Source organism: Equus przewalskii, chromosome 6 (assembly GCF_037783145.1).
Source record: "Equus przewalskii isolate Varuska chromosome 6, EquPr2, whole genome shotgun sequence".
NCBI classification, from domain to species: Eukaryota; Metazoa; Chordata; class Mammalia; order Perissodactyla; family Equidae; genus Equus; species Equus przewalskii.
In genome coordinates, this window is record NC_091836.1 from 25973488 (window position 1) to 25993595 (window position 20108).

The 20108-nt window shown below is 54.6% G+C and overlaps 1 protein-coding gene across 5 annotated transcripts in view; it reads right to left on the reverse strand.

The window, feature by feature from the left end:
- DSCAML1 (DS cell adhesion molecule like 1) overlaps window positions 1–20108 on the reverse strand; it is a 339404-nt gene that overhangs the window by 85925 nt on the left and 233371 nt on the right. For all 5 annotated transcript variants that reach the window (XM_070623205.1, XM_008516706.2, XM_070623206.1 and 2 more), the window contains 3 exons: window positions 10094–10240; window positions 4109–4387; window positions 347–622 (listed from right to left, as the gene is read on the reverse strand). In XM_070623205.1, coding sequence (XP_070479306.1) covers window positions 347–622; window positions 4109–4387; window positions 10094–10240 — 702 coding nt within the window. The remainder of the gene's footprint in view (window positions 1–346; window positions 623–4108; window positions 4388–10093; window positions 10241–20108) is intronic.

The window sequence follows — 20108 nt, forward strand, 5'->3', positions numbered from 1 at the left end:
CTTTGAGATTCTAAAGAAGATCCTTTAATAGTGAAGTCCTAGTAATTTTGGAGGGCAGAGGCAACACAGTATGATAGCTAAGAGACCCAAGCTCAAATCTGTGTGACCTCGGGCAAGTGACCGAAGCTTCAGTATCCTCAACTGCAAAATAAGTAACAATAAAAAAATGATCTGCACACGGGGCTCCTCGGAGGTTGAAGTAAGATAGTGCGTCTGCCTGGTGCGTAGAAAGCGCTAGGTAAACGCCTCCTATCAGGAGCAGAGGTAGGGAGCCCGCGGCGGGCGCCTCCGGTAGGGGCTTTGGGAGCCCTGAGCCCACCCCCCTCTCCCCGCGGCTGCAGCTCACCCTCAAGCACGATGATGGCGAAGTCCTGGGCGGTCTGGGCCTTGCGCGTGGCGAAGCACTGGTAGGCGCCGGAGTGGCTCTTCTGCGCGGAGGTGATGAGCAGGGTCTCGTTGCTGAGCCCGCGGATGGAGATGGCCTCGTCGGGCAGCACCAGCTCGGTGTTGCGGTACCAGCGGATGGTGAACTCCGTGGAGCCCATCAGGGCGCAGGAGAGGATGACGGTGCTGCCGATGCCCGTCTTCAGCTTCTTTGGTGTCAGGGTCACGTGAAGGGGGTCTGGGCCGGGCCGGAGAGAGGTGAGGGGAACCGCGAGGAGGAAAAGAAAAGAAAAAGGGCTTACTGTGGGTGGAGTGTGGCTGGGGGTGGGCCGTGGTCACAAAAGGCCCTGGGAATCAGGAGGCCCTGGTTGTGGGGGGACTGGGAGTACTGCATGCCCCTCTCTAGGCCTCAGTTTACTCATCTGTTAAATGGCAGAGTCAGGCCAGAAGCTCTCTCTGCATTTCTTATGATGCCCTGTGCTTTCTTGATGTGCATCCCTTACCCCGGGGTGGGGGTGGGGGGCGGTTCTCTGAACTCCGTTCAACTCGTAAGGAAGATGGAGCTTGACAGCTCGTCATCCTCCCTGTCACTCACCCCAGAAACCAGGGAGGCACCCTTGGCCCAGCCGCCTGTCTCCCAGACCCATATGGATAACCAGTCGCTACCTTCTGCTGGTCTGACTTTCTCTCTGTGCACCAGTCGGTCCCTGCTTTTCGTCTGACCGCCCCTGCTGTGCTGCAGGCTGCAGCTCCTGGCCTGGACCCATGCGGTACCCTCCTTCTTGCCTCCCTTCTCCCGGTGTCCATCTATCCCTCCTCCACGCTGCAGCCGGCCACTGCCCTGCTCAGAACTTCCACGGCGCTCAAAGACTCAGCATGGCATTCAGGGCCGTCGAGGCCCTTGGGGACCTGACCCCTCCTTCTGTTGTCACCTCTGCTGCACAGCAACCTGCCTGTGGTTCCTGCACATCCTGGGCTACTTCTTGCCCCAAGGCCTCTGCCTAGAGCTCTGTTTTCTTTGCCTAACTCCCACTCATCCTTCACACTAAGCTCAAGTCATCTCCTCCAGGAAGCCTTCCTGGACATCACTTCCCTCCCAGGCTGGGTTAAGGACCCCTCTTCTGGGCCTTTCTGTGTGTAACTGACACTGCTCTAAGCACGTGGTCTTTTAAGCCCCTCTTTGTGCCTGTCTCTCCCTCTGGACTGTGAGCCACTTGACAGCAGGGTAGCGTCTCTCATCTTTCCATCCCTACGGCTGCCTGAGTCACGTTTACTGATTGTCTGCCTGGCTGGCTGGTGACCCACCCCAAGCTGGCCTCTCTCCCCTGATCTCCATGGGCTTGGTGTTCTATGCAAGAGGCTGAGGGCTGCAGGAGCCTGGGACCCCCAGTGAGGCAGCCTGCAGGATGGGGGGATGGCAGGCCCCGGCTAGGTGGGGTACAGTCACATCACACACGAGTCGACTGATGCGCGGCTGTCCCTGCTGGCTCCCAGGGCTGCTGCTGCTCAGGAAACGTCAGAGCACCAAAAGGCGGGTGGCATCCTGCTTGTCCTAGTCACCAGCCAGGGCTCCAGGGCTCTGCCAGCCAGCCGCTCTGAACTCACTGCCCCTGCACCGGCTTGGTGGCAGGATGCGCCTGGGGGGGGGGGCGGTGGCTAGGAAAAACATTGCTTTCTTGTCCATGAAGTTGGCAGAGAGGGGCAGTCAGAGAGGATGGAAGACAGAGAAAGGCTATGTCACTTCCCATTGAACCTGGTTGTCCAGCCAAGCCCAGTGTGAGGGACGGTGGGAGCTGAGCATCAGAGGAGGATCAGGGCTACCTATGCATACGGGGCAGTGGGGTGTGCACACAGCTGGAGGCAGTTACTTATTGTAGAGCTGTGAGCGTGTGCTAGGATGTGAGCATGTTAGGGTGGAGAAAAGTGCATGTCTGTGTATGTGCACAGGCACTATTACACGTGTGCATGTGTGTACGGGGAAGTGGGCGTGTCAACTTTTAACACATCTGCCTGTGTGCATTTAAGTACCTGCTGGCCTGTGTGTGCTGGGGCAGGAGCTGTGAACACCAAAGTACCCAGTCAGTTGCTAATTCCCCAAGGATTGGGGGGTATGTTGCCCTCCTCACCTGTTCCCTGGGACAGTGTGTGTGTGTGTATGCAGGTGTGAGCATGAGTGTGTGGTGTGTGTATAGCAGGAGGGTGGGGGAGGGGGTGAAGGTAATATTAGACCAAACCATTTTGGACAGTGCTTAGGGCGAAAAGGGGTGGGTACCAACTCCTGTCCTTCTGTCTGCCTGCTCCGAGCTTTAGGGCTTGTCTGTGCACGAGGAAGCCCTAGGCCCTGAAGTGGGCCGGTGGCATTTTAACCCAAGCATTTGTATCATGCACTGTCACTCCCAGAGCGCTTCCTGGGGCTCTTTCTGCTCCTCCAGCTTCCGGTGAATTCGCTTGGGAGGGCTTCCTCCCAGCCCTGCAGATAAACGCACTCCACCCATCCAGACCTCTTCACTGTGGGGAGGACACTGGGCACACATCTGGGCTGAGGGTGACAGGACACCAGGCCCAGGAGGCCAGCCCAGGAGGGGGCAGGCTCTGTGGTTCTCTGGCCCACCCAAGGGTCCGCAGTTTGGCAGCTCTCTGCTCATGAGACAGGTGGTGAGGTGGGAGGAGAGCTTCAATCTCTGTGGCAGAGGGAACCTTCTGTAGGATGGGGGTGGGACCACCTCTGGACAGCCTCCTTCACTGCCTGGAGGAAACGACCCTCAAGATGCCATCAGGTACCACCTTCAGGGCCTCACAGGAGTGAAATTCCCTGAAGCTCTCTGAATCCCAGCCCCCCTGCTGCCAGCACCTTCCCTGCAGCCTAGAGAGCAGGGAGCTCAGAGAGTCAGACTCTGGATACCTGAGCTGGAATGGCCTCTTCATTTTACAGATGGGGCAACAGAGGCAGGGTCACATAAGGGAGGGGCAGGAGTCGGGGGTAAAGGAAGCCCCTAACTTTCAAGAATCTTCCTTCAGGGCTCTTTTCTGGCATCAGCCCCATTGCCTCGACTTCTCTGCCCGCTCGGGGGCTCAGCAGCAGTAGCAGCAGGGGTCTGCTAAGGCCCCCTGCTCTCCCTCGGGGCTCCCTGGACCCCTGGGGCTCTGGGATGGGGGAGGAACAGGAAGGACCAGAGCTGATATCCAGCTGGCAGGTCCTGGAAAGGCTGGCTTGGTTGTTTACACCCAGTGCCTGATCTGACCGATCAGTGCCCCTATCAATTATTCTAAATATTCTGAATGTCGCCTCGGATGGGGTACATATGTCCTCTCTAATTGATTAACATCAGCATTGTTTTCTTTAATACAGACACCGCCTCCTCCCAACAAGCCAGGAAGCCCTGTTAACCTCTCTCCATCACCCTCATCATCCCTTCTGACCCACGTGACCTCTGGGAGGTCGGAAGGCCAGGATCATTACCCTATTTTTCAGAAAAGGACATGGAGGCAATGATCATGGTTAGGTGATTTGCCCAAAGTCAGTCTGATAATGCCAGAACCAAAAGGCAAGTCTTCTGATTTCAAACCCAGAGGTTTTCCCAGGGCACCAAACTGCCTTCCTCAACCAGGGGATTATCCCCTGGAGCCAGCCAGAGGCAGGGGCAGCTGCCCCCATGCCCCTCTCTGTCACACTGTGGTGCTCTCAAAGGTTACTGGGGCTGGAAGAGGGGCATCCTGCACTCACCGATGACCGTGAGGGTGCCTGTGGCCTCTGCTGAGCCGAAGGTGTTGGTGACCTCACAAATGTAGGTGCCGCTGTCCTCGGTCCGCAGGTCACTGATGGTCAGCCCCGTGATGTGCTTGGTCCAGCGGCTGTCAGCTGGGAGAGGCCGGCCGTCCTTAAGCCAGCGGATGGCAGGGATGGGGTAGCCAGAGGCGGTGCAGGGCAGCTCCACGGTGTGGCCAGCCCACACTTCCTGGGAGTGGAAGCCGTCCAGGATGGTGGGAATCGACTCGGCAGGGTCTGGAAGGCAGACAGCATCAGCAGCCCCAGCCAGCCCTGGGTGGGGTGCAGGGGGTGAGGGAGGGAAGGCAAGTACCCAGAACAGGAACCTGCTGCCCACTGCCCAGAGTGAGCCAGACCCAGCGAGGGGGCTCACGTGTCTCCCTGAGCCTCAGATTCTGGCCCAAACTCTCCTACTCAGGCCCGATGGAGGCCCTGAGAGCTGTGATTGGGAGCAGGGGCTCAGGGGAGGAGAGGATAAGGCGGGCAGACTAGGCTAGAATGACAGACAGATAGACAGATGGAAAGAGGGAAACAGGGCAAGAGGAGCAGAGAGGGAGGGAGTGTGCATGAGAGCTCGTTTCATACCAACAGTCCCTGGAGTCTGGCCCAGACTCGGGAGCAGGGACCCCCTGGATAGGAGAATCATGGCATCTTGAGTTTGCACTTCTTGGTAAGTCTCGGTCTGGGCCTCAGGCCAGACTGGGGGTGCCTCTCAGGATGGGGGAACAATCCGCCTGCCCCGTCCTGTCTTCTCCCACCTGCGATCTGGGCAGACCCCCAGAAGGCCAGTGCATTTCCTCTGGAGCCCAGGATTCCAAAGGGAAGCCTTCTGGGAACCACCTCCCTCCCCGCCAACAATTCTCCTCGTTTGGCATTCTCAAACCAAGAGAAACCAGTGACTGGGGGACCTGTGCCCTAACCTGCAGAAGATTAAGGCCCCAGTTCTCCATGAAAGGCCTCCCTGGGTTTTCTGCCCACTGGGGGCCTCCCCTGCTGTAAAACCTCCTTCGGCCCCCTTTACTTACATGATACAGCCCACACTTCTTACCCTGAACCCCCAGGCCTTCTTTGGCCCAGTCCCAACCACGTCCTGCCTAGCCTGCCTCCACTGCTCCCCTCCCCTCTCATCTCAGCAGTTGTCCACTGTGGTGTGCTGCGCCATCACCCTGTCGCCCACCTGGGTGCCCAGCCAGCTCACTCTGCTCAGCCACCTCCTAGTCATCATCCACAGACCAGCTTCAATGTCGCCCCTCTGGATGTCTCCCCCAGGCCAGTCTCGCTGGACTCCCATAGCATTTTCTTTTTCTTTCATTTTATTTTCAAACAACCCTTTCTTTTTAAAGAAAAATTTAAAAAGTGTAATATATGCACATGGCAGAAGTTCAGAAAGTATACAAGAGTATAGCATGAAGGGAGTCTCGCTCACCCCTGCCCCTGCCCCCCACCCATTTCGCTTCCCAGAGGCCACCACTGTCGCTGCTTCCTCCACGGCCTTCCACCACCAGTCAGCACAGGCCCTGGGAGGCCGCGAACAGGTTGAGACTGTACTGATCCACTGCTGTGTCTCCCGTGCCTGGCACAGAGCAGGGGCCATGGAGCCATTACTGTCTGGGGGAGGATGAATGGGGCCCTCAGGCGCAGGGTGGGCCGGTGCTCTGATTTCTCCACCCTGACAACTTGATAGGCTTACAGACTAGTAGAGCTGGCTTAGGGACCTTGGAGAGCACAGAGGCGAACTCTGAGACCAGAGAGGTGCAGTGACCTGCTCAGGATCACACTGCAGAGCCAAGATCAGAAATCAGGTCTCTCCGCGCCCTTGCTCCGTCAATGGGACCCGAGACGGAATAATCTAATACTGAATTTTGCCCAAGAGTGAATAGTGGGCGCGGCTGACCCCCGTCTATGTCCTCCTTGACTAATGGGAAATTTCCTCTGTCCTCAGCTCGTCTGCCTTGGAGAGGGCTGGGCTAGGAATTCTCCTCTCTGGGGAAAGACCTTCCAGAAGACTCTGCTCCCTTCCCACCTTCCACTGCTTTTCAGAAGGAGCCGGGCGGGGCATCATGAGACCTACGTGCAGGTCCTGCCCGGGTCACTGAGAAGCTGTGTGACCTTGGGTGAGTCGGATGATCTCTCAGAGCCTGAGTTTCCTCGCCTGCACGGTGGAGGTGACAGTGCCGCCTCCAGATCTCGGAAGGTTGTTGTCGGCAGCAACGGCAAATGTGTGTCACGGAGCTTGACGGATGCTATATCACTATGCAGATGTGCCCGGCAATTACTATTCTTCGCCCGCCCTCCCTGCCTGCCAGCTTCTGTGGCCTCTTCCCCCCCACAACCCCGTGGGAATGGTCGGGATAAACAAACCCGGTGCCAGGGAAGAATTACTCAATGTGACACTTAATTGATGCAAAATACACAAATTCCGTGGCACACCGCAGAATTTACAAGCGGAGGGGCCGACAGGGTGGTGGAGGAAGGGGAGGGGGGAGAGAATTAATCACCGAGTCTCAGGCGTGAAATTAAATTCTGAGGGAAAGAAACCTCTTTCATTACTCCGGAGCAGAAGTAAAATGCTGCGGTGTGTACTGGCGGCAGCCCGGGGGGCTCAGGCGCTGCTGAGGGGCTGGGGCAGGGCTCCAGGAGACAGATGGCCCAGCCCTGAGAAGCCTCCGGGGGGCGTGTTGGAGCTGGGGATGGGCTGGGTGGGGGTCGGGGCACCCCGAGGAGGCTGCTGTACCTGGCATTGTCCTCCGCGAGCTTGGGAGCATGGCCCAGTCGCTCAGCCTCTCTGGTCACTGGTTTTTCCCTCCTTTATAAATGTGGATGATAATGCCTATTCCACATGAAAGCACTTGGTAAGCTCTAAAAAGCACGTAGGTGTACAGAATGGTTGTTATTAGGTTGTATTTTTGGTGGCCCAGACTATTCTTGCAACTGCCTCCTCTTATCTTGGACAATACAGAAAAACGAAAGTTGCTTCTCCAACGCACACACACTTTGGAAATGCAGTAGGAATAATAAGGGAGCAACGACAGAACGATGATAAGCGCCACCATCAAAACAGCAGCTCCTCGCCACTGGGTGCTTCCTGGGAGTTAGACACCACACTAAGCTTTTTGCCCACGGTACCCTATTTAACTCTCATGACAACCCTGTGGAGGACCTTTTGTCACTCCCGTTTTATAGATGAGGAAGCCGAGGTTTGGAAACACGATTTATTTTGTGGCAGGTTGCACAGCTAGTGAGGCGGGGAGGCTAAGACGGGGACTTGGGCCTGATTCACGAGCCCTTTTTCCAATATACTTCACCATGGCCCATCCCCTTCCCTCCCTCCTCCTTTATCAAACACTTTGTGAGGACTGAAGAGCCACAGCTATGGTTGCTGCCCTCAGCAAATGACCAACGACAAGGTGCTGCCACGTGTATCCTCTCACCCCTTCCTCTTGCCTCTATGCCTGGGGAGAGGGTGAGGTGGCCGTCCCTTGGGGGTGTGCCGGGCTCAGACCCCCTGAGCCACTGGGTGCCTTGGCAGGACCCAGCTCTCAGGACTCCCCAGCTGCATGTCTCCATGCCTAGATTCCAGCTGTTGGCCCAGAGCTTCCTGCCAGGGAGGGACCACACCCTTCTGGGACACCAGCCTCAGAAGCTCAAGGGGCTCCAGTCTCTAAAGACTGATACATTTCAGCTGAAACCCATGCCCAGCCTTTCCCATGACTGATCCCCACCCGCCATCCTGGGAGTGGTCCTGAAATGTGAGGCTGGAGGCTGAGGCCTGAGCTACCTGACACCCATGCCCCCCTGCACGGCCTCCTTCCAGGATCTGTTGCATTTTTGCCGAGACAAGCAGCTTACAGATCGCCTTGTCATATCACATCACATCAGGGCCTGTGTCACTCCACGGGGCCCTTCCCCTTGGCTCCCCTCCGTTCCCTCCTCCTTCCTTTAACTCTCTTTCACGCTGTTGCTGTCGTCTCCTGTCTTTGTCTCTCTGTGTAGTTTCTCGGTTCTGTTTCTCCCCCAGTCTCTGCGTGGCGTTCTCATCCTCTTCCTCCCCTCCCCTTCTCACAGCAGGTGGGGAATGAAGAGCCGAAGGAGAAGGGCTGACATATCCTCCAGTTGAAAGAGTATCTTTTTTGAGGAATGCCTGCTTGTTCCCCCCAAAAGCTGGAGGTGAGATTAGTAAGATGAAGGGGCTAACTACTCGTGTAAGAGAAAGAGGCAGCCCTGCAGGAGGGGTTTCTGTGCCTCTCCCGCATCATAGGAGAAGCATGCAAATGAGATGCAAAACACCATACAGACAAGTCCCTGTAATTTGGAAGGGAACCACTCCGACACATTTGGGAACAGGGCTGCAGATTCCAAAGTCTAGCCACAAAGATGGGGCCACACAGTGCAGCTCTCTCTGCTCCCCACATGACAGCACTGATTCCCTTGGCATCAGTTAATTCCACAGATATTTATCTAGCACCTACTATGAGCCAGGCAGAGGGCCAGGCACTGGAGACGCAGGGGGAATCAGCCCCATGTTCGCCCCCCTGGCTCCTGCTCCCCTGGTCTTGCCTCCAAATGCTTCTGGCAAATGAGACGGGGTCCTGGATAAAGTCCTCACCAAACCACAGAATGTCAGAGGCGCACGCAGTCAGAGCGGTCACATGCTCAAGCTCCTTTCCAGGGGCCCAGAGGGGTTGCGTGGTTTGGTGAGTCTGGTCCCCAAACCTAGGCGTTCTGACTATCATTTCATCCTCCTTCCAAAAGCCACTCCAACCCCACCCCCTCAAGAGCAGAGATTTTCAAATCGCAGGTCACAAACTGTTAGGAAGTTGTGAAATCCATTTGGTGAGCTGCAACCAGATTTAGATAAATCAAAATAGGAGAGAATAGAATAGAGAACATGAGAGTGCATTGCAATGCGTGTCGTAGGAGATGCCAGCGTGCACGGCATAGGTTAGGATAAAATCGTCTGTCTGTGGGCCACTGTCAAGAGAATTTGACGAGCACTGCTCCAGAAGGCCCTCCTGGGGCGGCATCATGTGCCCTTCCTTACTCTCTGTGACGGCGGCACATACGTTGTGTTTCAATTGGCCCCTTCCGTGGGGGTCTGCAGCTGGAGGATGCTGGGGGCAGGGGGCTTGGAGTGAGAATCCTGGCTGCGCCTCCGACTGGTTAAACAGTTTGGGCGAGTTACTCGGCTTCCCTAAGATCTGGTTTTCTTGCCTGCAAAAGTAGGGAGGGCAGCGCACACCTCACAAGGCTGTGTGGTGCCCAACAGGCCGCAAATGAATGAAATCTCAGGCACACGGGGGGATGCAGTAAATATTAGCTTCCATCCCTTCTAAGAAGCTATAACCAATCCAGAATCAGAATCCTCTATTTAACGAAGAAATTATATTCTGTTTATGAATTATATTTTTTTTTATGAATTATATTCTGAATTATATTCTGCCTACTTTCAAATGTTGTGAGATGGGCTACAACAAGAGATACACAGGTGCTCATAAATAGATAAAACAGAATCTTAAAAAACACTTAGAGACGTGAAGAGATACAAGAACCTCCCTAATCTAATCTATTCCAATCCAATCCAATCTATGTTACTATGTTTGAGCATCAGATTTCTACCTATGAGCTTCCTGGCAGCAAAGGCAAAAAGAGGAAAAGAGGATGGGTCCCATAACCCTTACTGTTTAACAAGTGGTAGCATATCAGTTCTTTAGGAGAGTTAAGCTTCTTCAGGTACATACTCCTCAAAAGAATTCACCTGTGGAGTCTTTATACGAAGGACACCCAAAACCAAACTAGACAAGGTCTGCCCCAAGCGGCTTCTGTACCCGTGTTCCTTAATCTCCGTCTCCGAGTCCCCTGTGTACACAGTGGACTCCCCAGCCCGTGGTGTGGACGTGCCCAGTCCCAGGGCTGGGTGGCACCCTCACCCCGGCCCTCGCCTACCTGTCACGGAGAGACGGGCCCCGTTGCTCTGCCGGGTCTCCCCACTGTACTTGTGCTTGGTGATGCAGCGGTAGGTGGAGAGGGCGTCCTCCTTCTGCACGTCGGAGATGTACAGCCCGCCGTGGGAAGTAATAAAAAACCTGTTTTCTGGAGACACAATCACAACATAGTCCGTTACTCCCCCAGCTGGCACGCCATCAGAAGCAACCTGGGCCAGCAGCTGGCCTGCTCCCAGGCCAGAACTATTGCCCAGGGAGGGGAGGCACCAGGGAAAACGAGAGAGTGACGTTGTTGCAGCCTTGAAGGCAGGGGAGCATCTCCAATAGATGAAGATATTCTACATGTAAACAAATAGGAATTAAGGTAATTATTCTTTTAGGTGTGGATGCTTCAGAGTTTTACAGAAAGACATTGGGCTTTAGAGTCAGACTGATATCTGGGTTCAAGTCTGACTTGTCCACTTATTAGCTGTGTGGTGTTGGGAAAGTTACTTAACCTTTCTGAGCCTTGTCTGTATAATGTGGTGCAAATAACACTTCGTAGAGTGGATGTAAGGATTGAAAAAATAATAAAGTGTCTGGTACACAGTAAGTGCTCACTTAGTGAATATTAGTCCTCATCTTTCCTAACTCTTTGCAAGAGTTTGCAGAGCTCTTTTGCATTCATTGCCTATTTGTTTTCACAGCTGCTTGAGGCGTGGCCTCCATTTTCAGGTCACACAGCCAGTACGTGGACTGGACCACAGGCCTTCCGGCTCCCAGCTCTCCCTCTGCACTGAGCCCAACACAAGCCTAAGTCATTTTTCTCAATTTTAATCATTTATTCACTCAAACCACTATTGAAGCTAAGCAACACTAGGAGTGGGGACATGGAGATGCAGATACATGATAATAATTCAACAAAGGCTTCTCGAACACCCGTCTTGTGCACGGCAAAGCTGCAGACGCCGCACTGTACTTTCCCGCCCCCTCCACAGTCCTACTGCCAGGACTCGGCAGGGAAGCCAGGACGACAGGCCGCAGGCCCCCTGTTTTGCTGAGTCTGACATATGACTCCACCCAGAGGTGGACTGGATCTCCTTGTCCAAGGCCCTAAGGCAAACCCTGAACTTGAGCTAGTCAGAGCTGACTGAAAAAGGGGAGAGGTGGACTCGAGCGCTGGGGAGGGGCTGGCATGGGCCCCTGGGCTCCCTGAGCTCACGGTGGTGTCCTCGCACCCACGACCCAGCCGGACTGAGGCTGAGAAGCGACCTGTGGATCCCTCTGTGCTCCGGGCCTTCGCTGCTTCCCCGAGGCACAGAAGACCCCGGGCGGCCGTTTCCCCCGGGCACAGCCCTAGGCATCGGCACAGTGACGTGACTTCGAAGGAAGCTGCCGAGGAGAGGGTAACGCTGACCCCGCAGTAAGGACGGCTAACCCTGGAACGTTGGGCCATCAGAGGGAAACGGTTTGGGCAGCCCCATGCCCTTCAAATCCTGTCATTTAGATGTCCGATTCCTCCCCCCCGGGGGCTGAGTGACCCCCTCAACCAACGACAAGAGCTCTGATACTGGCTCACTCTTCCGTCAGGAGTATTCTGTGATCTCCCACCCCTCGGAGCACAAGTCCAGGATCTCAGCCACCGGGCGACAGGGACCTCACCAAAGAACACTTTCTGACAATGAATGCTATAGAAGTATAGGGTTGAGAAGCTGAATGTGCTTGACCACATCTTTGACAATGGATCTCCAACTTTCATTTGAATATCTCCAGGGCTGGAGAACTCACTACCTGGCTCAGTGGCCCATTCCAAAGTCAACAGCTCTGACGTTTAGAAAGATCTTCCTCGGTCACACTTGGTCTCCTCATAGCTCCCTCCACGGGTCATGGTTCCACTCGCTGGGGCCCTACAGAACCAGCCTAAACCCGTGCCACTGACAGCTGCCCTTACACAGCGGAAGGCAGCTAGTTGCCTTTGACTTCTCCTCAGGCTTGGCAGTCTTAGGATTTTATTTCATTGATTTTTTATTTTATTTTTTGAGGAAGATTAGCCCTGAGCTAACATCTGCTGCCAATCCTCCTCTTTTTGCTGAGGAAGACTGGCCCTGAGCTAACATCCATGCCCATCTTCCTCTACTTTATATGTGGGACGTCTACCACAGCGTGGCGTGCCAAGCGGTGCCATGTCCGCACCCGGGATTTGAACCAGCAAACCCCAGGCTGCCAAAGTGGAACGTGCACACTTAACCGCTGCGCCACCGGGCTGGCCCCAGGATTTTCTTTTTCAGTATTTATTTAATATGGTTTCAAATGCCTTCATCAATCTGGTTAGTCTCTGGCTGGTTAGTAAACTGGTTTATCCACAGTTCTCCTAATTCTCCCGCCCATACCCCTCATGTAGGACTAGACATATGTGGCCGGTGCTTTGCCAAGTGGTGGGGATCTGACAACTGGCCTTCGCTGACCAGGACAGGATGGAGGGGGGCTACCACCCCCACATTAAGCCCGCATTCATTTTTGGGGGGATGGAGGGGAGACAGGAGACAGCCCCATTACACCACTGCCTTATGCTCTGCTTGCACACAGCTAAAGCCCTGGTCTCGTGTCTGCGAGCCACTGCCAGGCCACTTTCCCTCTCTCTACTCTTGGACACCCAGCTATGTGGGCCCAGGTCTGGGACTTCACACGGGTCCCTACTGAGCAGCATCTTGTTGGGATCCGCCCATGAACACCCAGCCGTCTGGCAGCCTGCCAGGCCTCTGGAACACGGTGTGCAGACCCCCCCCAGACCCCCTCCAACACACAGACCACACTATGCAGAACCCCGCTCAGTGCTGTGGGTAAAAGACGAAAAGGAGGTGGGAGGGAGCCAAGCCTCACTGCCAGCGGTCGGAGACGACCCGGAGAAGCACAGAGAAGGTCTGGATCCCGCCAGACTCTGAATGTGCCGTTTTGGCTCCATGTTGTGACATCCCAAAGCCAAATGCAGAAGCTCTCCCGTCATTTATTATGTAACTGGGACTGGAATGCACAGCTACTGGAGGGTGTTTCTGCCAGTCAGAAGCCCCAGGGTCAGAGGCAGTGGGGCGGAGGGAGGAAAAACAGAAGAGACCCCAAAATCAACCCTGGCAGCCCACAGGTGTTCCAGCCTGGACGGCTTGGACCGTGCCCCCCCCGCCCCCAGCTCCAGCACCCCAGGCCCGCGGTGCCCTTGGCCCTCCTGGAATTGTAAGCTGGGGAGGGGTGCTGGCAGCGATGGTGGTGGGGAGCTGGGGTTTCTATGGCAACAAGCAGCTGCTGCATCTATGTTTCACATCCTTCATTGTCCTCATTTTCCCCCTCCCTGTCCCCCTCCTTGTGCATATTTAATTGCAGTAACATTTCCAGATACAGTGTATGGCTCCTGAAACAAAGGCGGGCCGCGGCCAGGGGGCTGCACAGCCCGAGAGAGGGGAAGGAGGAATCAGGGGTATTATGTTAATCCCCTCTGGGGGGGACTTGTGCAACATCAGTTCTGCATGTTCGATGAGAATCAGATGATGGGCCCTGCTGGGGACCGAAGGAGCAAGAGGCCTGTGGAGCCAGCAGTATGCGATGTTGAGGGGGGAGGCACAGCCAGCTGGTGGGGGGGTTCAGAGAGGCCCGGACTCCACAGCAGGCTGGCCTCCAAGGCTGGCTGTGGCGGGAAGCCCTGGTGGTCTGGCAGCCCACACTCCGCACCCCAGTGGGACGAGCTGTATCTGGACCAGGTAGAGGCAGCGACTCCACATCCTTGGCTCCTCCTCTTGGGCCAGGCTGGGTCCAGTCGGAGCAAGGACAGAGCGGCGGCCAGGACCTCTGCGTCTGGCTCCCATCCTAAGGCCATTTGGAAGTGAGTATCTGGGATCATTTTTGGTTGACACCATAATAGGGGGTTACTAAGGGCCCACAGTGGCTCAGGGGCCAGGGGTGCTGGACATCGTAAGAAAGAACCGTTCCACCCCAATGCCAACAGTGTCCCCATGGGTCTACAGTGCAGGTCACTTTCCCTGAGGCTCTAGGACTAGACATAGAGCCGTGTTTAAATGTGGACTCTGCCATTGGCACTGCTTGACTGTCACGTCTCAAAGGCTGTGGTATCATCTGTGAACACGTGCACGACAGAAGGTGCTGTGTGTGGTTAACGAATCCTTCTCTGCCTTTCATTACTACTACGAATACTCTGGCCTGCTTCACCGCCCTCTTTCCTGGTGATCTGGAGGAGGCCTCTCCTTTTTTTTTAAAGCTAAATCTTTATTGAGCACCTATTACATGTTAGGCCAAGGACTTTATAAACATTATCTCATTTAATCCTCACAACCTTTTGAAATGGATACTATTATTATCACTAATCAAAGCACAGAGAGGTGAAATAACCCACCCAAGGTCACACAGCCATAAGTGGGAGAGCTCGGACCATTAGTCCTCCTCCTATGCTCTTCCAAAGCTCTGTGTTGGACGACTCTCCTGGGAGAACAGCACCTCTCACAGGGACAAAGGTCAGCTGGCCTCCGCTTGGTTGCTTCAGTCAGTGGGGTGCTCACGACTTCATGAAGGAGGACTCATCCATCCAATTTAGTTTGGCTCAATTTGTCAAGTCTTGATGGAGCATCCCTAGGTCCCTGACTGGGCTCCATGGAGAAGGCTGGGATTGGTCTCTGCCCCCCGGGATTCCACAGTTAGAAGACAACATCCTTCCGCCAGGAAAGGTGCGGCTGTCTGTGCTGGGGGCTGGGGAAGGGTGGGAGAGGGCTCCATGGAAGCCATTAGTGAGAAGAGGGGGATGAAGAGGGCCCAGCCACCAGGTGTGGTGGGGCGAGCCCAGACTGGGCCTTAGGAGACCAGGTTGGAATCCTGGCCGTGCCACTGAGGATGGGGTGTGTACTGGGTTGAATAGTGTCCCCCCCAAATTAATGTCCACCGAGAGCCTGTGAATGTGACCTCATTGGAAATAAGATCTTTGCAAATGTAATCAAGTAAAGATGAGGTCACACTGAATTAGGGTGGGCCCTAAATCCACTGTGACTCCAATAAGAAGAGGGAAATTTGGACCCAGGCACACACACAGGGCAAAGGCCACGTGAAGATGGAGCCAGAGATCGGAGTGATGCCTCTACAAGCTGAGAAACACCGAGGACTGCTGGCAACCCCAGGTGCTGAAGAGGAAAGGCAGGGGCCTCCCCTGGAGGCTGCAGAGGGAACGGGCCCTGCCCGCACATTGGTTTTGGACTTCTGGCCTCCAGAACTGACACAACACATCCCAGTTGCTTCAAGCCACCCAGGCCGTGATGATTTGTTACTGTGGCCCTGGGACACCATCCGGGGTGATGTTAGGAGGGTCCAGTCTTCTCTCAGGCCCTCCATCTTCCCATCCACAAAAAGAGGGAGGAGCTGGAGTAGGCATGTGTTTTTAAGCATGTTTATACATTAGAATTATCTAAGGAGATTTCGAAATTAAACTCAGAATCTCTGGGGCTGTAGCCTGGAAATTGGTATTCTTAAAAGGCTTTCTGGGTGATGTAATGTGAGGCCAGAGCAGAGCACCGCTGGATTAGACAGACTCGTAAGGCCCCTTCCGTCTGACAGCTGATGACTCTATGATCGTACTGAACTTGTCTGAGTCCCATTTTTCGTTCAGGAAAATGGAGATCATAAATAGGACTGAAGTCACAGGGCTGTTGGGAGAATGAGAGGAAATACTGCAGGTGAAAGTCCCCAGCACGTGGGCCGCTCTGTCTCAGGTACAAGAACGGCTGGGGGCTGCCGCGGCTCTCGGCCCCTCCCCGGTTGGGCTTCCTGCAAATTCTCCCCCTTCCTCCTCGGGAGCTTGGAAATAAAGCAAACCCTCCTTGGCGATTCGGAGGCCCTGCACACAGGTGCCAAGTGAGCCGACAGCATCTTGTCTTTCTTTTTCTAAAAGGTCAGAGAGCTGGGCCTCGGAGACTCCCCAGAGCTGCAGGAGTCACGGAGACGTAATTGATAGAAACCTCGGGGCTCCAGGCAGCCCCAGGGGGCGGGACGGAGAAACACTGCCCTCCGCAAAGGTGGGCCCTGTCTCTGCCCTCAGGGAGGCGTGAGGGTGTTTGGTGGGGAGACGGTGCCGGTGGAGGAGGAGCGGGGAGCTGAGGGTTTTCGGGATGGTGTGAATTGGACAGCTCCCACTCCAGCCTCTAGTGAGGGAAGGGAGTTACCGAATGAAGCAGGGACAGTGGCTTCCTAGCTGGCCTCCTGCTTTAGCCCTGCGCTGCCTCCATCCGTTCCCAACACGCAGCCAGAGAGATGCTTTAAAACCCACGTCATATCGAGAGGATCCTTTGCTCGTGACCCGCTGATGGTGACCACACTAACTCAGTGTGAAAGCAGTGCTAGTTACATAATAGGTGCTCCATAAATATTTCCAGAATGAACGAATGAATGAAACTTCCCAACCCTCTAAGGTAGTTTTATCCCCATTTCACTCATGAGGAAACTGCAGCTCAGAAAAGTCAGATCCCAGCTCTAAACTTACCTCCTCCAGGAAGCCTTCCCAGATTAACCCACTCCATTTCTGCATGTTTTTAGATCTGGCAAACCTCTTGTCACTGCTCCTCACTGTTTCTACTATATCCGTATTAGTCTTTTTAAAATAATTATTTTTAAGCATTCAAAGGCAAGATTAAACAATAGGACGGTTCCTCAAAAAATTAAAAACAGAATTACCATATAATCCAGCAATTCCACTGCTGGGTACAGACCCCAAAGAATTGACAGTTGGGTCTCGAAGAGTTATTTGTTCACCTGTGTTCACAGCAGCATCATTCACAATGGCCAAGAGATGGAAGCAACCCAAGTGTCCACCGATAGAAGAACAGCTAAGCAAAATATGGTCTATACCTACAATGGAATATTACTCAGCCTTGAAAAGGAAGGACCTTCTGACACCTGCTACAACATGGATGAACCTTGAGGACATTATGCTAAGTGAAAGAAGCCAGTCACAAAAAGACAAATACTATGTGGTCCCCCTTATGTGAGTTACCTAGTGTAGTCACAGTCACAGAAACAGAAAGTAGCATGGTGGTTGCCAGGGGGTGGGGGAGGGGGAAATGGAAGGTTGTTGTGTAATGGGTATAAGGTTTCAATTTTACAAGATGAAACTGAACTTAAACGTTACTGAACTTGAAACGTAACACTTAAAAAGGTTAATATGGTAAATTTTATGTTATGTGTATTTCCCTACAATTAAAATTTAAAAAAACTTTAAGCCAAGATTATAAAGAATTAGAATGAGTGTCTTTGTGAGGTAATGAGTTTCCTGTCACCAGGGGTATTTAAGTAGAGGCTGAAGAAACACTTGGCTGAAATATTGAATAGAGGATTTAACATTGAGTGAGAGAACTAAACTGGGTCATCTTTAAGTTCCCTTCCCATGCAGTAATTGATAAATTCTTAGCTTAAAGAATGGCAGAGCTGCGAGAGCCCTCGGAGATCATCTACTACAGTGGTTTTAAAATCCGCGTGTGTGTGCTCATTTCCGCCCCAGGGCCTTTGCTGTGACTACTCCTTCTGTGCCTGAAATGCTCTTTCCTTGACTCACTCCCACCCTCGTTCAGGTCTCTGCTCAAATCCCAGCTCCTGAGGGAGGCCTTGCCTGACCCCTCCATCAAAACTGGATGGTGCCCCACACCCTGCCCAATTCCTCACCCTGCCTCTTTGTCTTCAGAGCAGGTGGTGTTTCTCTTTGAGAGCACAGACCTGTTTTAGTCCACGCCTCTACCCTAGCTCCAGAACATGCTGGTACGTGGTGGGTGCTCTGTAAACGTGGGCAGAAGGAATGAATCCTGGCCGTGGAGGAGGCTGGGACAGCTGGGTCTCAGCCCTGGAGTACTGTCCCGAGGTCACCTGTCCCCTGCGGTCTCTCCCCCTCTAATCACTGCTGCCACACTGCAGCGGTTCAGGCCACTGCCCTCCCTTTGGGCCACTTTGAACCTCATCTTGGTTCCCCAGCTGAGTGGAGTCCAGGCTGGGCCACGAATGCAAGACTGATGGTTTGGAGCTAACAAAAGGGAAGTAAACACAATGATGGGAGCCGGCACTCGAGTGTCAGCTATGGCTGACTTCTCCTCTGAAGGAGGGCCCCGCAGGGAGTGACCTCTCAACTCCCAGGAGCTCCTCAGACACATGGGACCAGGGGAGCCGGCCCAGGGAGGAGAGGCAAGCAGACACCCCCTCTCCAGCCTGCCTGAGTCTTCCCTTCCACTGTCCTTCCTTGACCAGGTGATTGGAGCAGAAATGCTGCCCTCGCCCGGAGGAGGGACCACTGGCCACAGAGGTCACTGGTTCCAGGAGGGAACCACGTCGGAGCCTCAGGGGCCAGGATTCAGACCAGAGGTATGCAGTACCACGGTGGCGGCAGAGTGGCGTCCTGCCCTTCTGTGGGCAGAAGAGTCCCAGAACCGAGCTGCTTGGGTGGTTCCATCTCTGCCTGCCCTCAGGACGCCCAGTCCCTTAGACGTGCGAGGTTCCCATAGCTGGGGCCTTTGAGGAAGAAGACCTGTGTCCAGGGGCCTGTGGCCGTAAACTTCCCCTCTGCAGCCCTCCTGGGCAGCCCGTGTGGATAGAGTCTGCCTTGGTTTGGGAGAGGGATCCAGGCTTAGGCGGTGAAGCGTCTTAAATCATGTCATAAACTCAGGAGAAAAGAACCCAGAGTGCGTGAGTCAGTGCACACCCCTGCGCTGGGCGCCGTGCTGGGCACGTTCACGGGTGTTCCCTCTCTTAAGCGCCATCACCAGCCCAGGAGGCGCAGGCTGCTCCTCTTGCTCCACAGATGAGGAAACTGAGGCTCAGGCGGAGACGTGTCCAAGTGACCCATCCAGCGGGTGGAGGAGCCGGGATTCCCAGCAGGGTCTCCTGAGCACAAACCTAGAGCCGTTTTCCCCAAACCCAGCTGCCAGGAGAGGGCGGGTTGCATTTCAGAGGGGTTTCAGCCAACCCCTTCTGTGGGAGGTGGGCTTTCCCACCCCTCTCGGCAGTGGCCGGGCCCCTGGCCCCATGCTGCTCCTGGAGGCGCTCTCCCTCTCGCTAGCCGGGCCAGAGAGGCTGGTGAGCAGACGGGTGGCGGTGAGCTGAGACCAGCTTCCGAAGCCATTACAGCTACTGAGGAAAGAGTGGACGGCTATGTCCCTTTGAGGTTGGTGTGCAGGGAAGTGAGAGGTCAGGGGTACGAGACAGTCATCTGTTTGGGGAGGACTCAGATTTAGGGAGCAACGAAACCTTGCCCTGACTGGTGCCATGTGTGAGGAAGGCGCGCTCATGGGCAGGCGGCTGCGTGTGTCTGTGAGGGCACCAAGTGCGGGGGCTGCCACCTCTCCCGCTGGGTGCACTTGCAGGGGCCTGTGGGGCATTGCAGGGGACAGAGTGGGGGCTGGCAGCTTGGGGAAGCGGATGCTTCAATGGGTGCTATAGGGAGCATTGTTTTTGGAGTCAGAAATGGGAGATTTGAGATCCACCACCTACCAACTGTGTGACTTTAGGAAAATCCCTTAACCCCTCTGGGCTTCTGTTCTCTCATCCCAACACTGGGGACACTAACCCCTGGTGAGCTCGGCTTATAGGCTTCTTTCATAATGTCCATGGAACGATGACTATGAAAGGGTGTTGTGACATATACCGTACCGTAGATGTGTAAGGAGGGGTTAGTGCCATAATACGAAGTGTGGAAAAGCACAGGGCATACGTGTCCATAACACATGCACGGAGTGCAGGGATGTGTTGATATTGTGTTGAATGATTGAATCCTGGCAGTAGAGATGCTTCTTGGCTCCTGGAGTCACATGCCTTCTTACAGCAGGAAAACCAGAGGCTGAGGGAGGGGTTTCCTGCTCTGCCCGCCTGCCTCACCCCTACAAGGAAGGCCCCAGTGACAGGAGGTATGGAGTGGGGGCAGGAGAGGTGGGGAGGCATGGGGGGAGCTTCGCATGGAGACCAGGCTTTGGCCAGGGTCAGAAAAACCATTCAGTCCGTCTTGGAAGAGAAGAGAT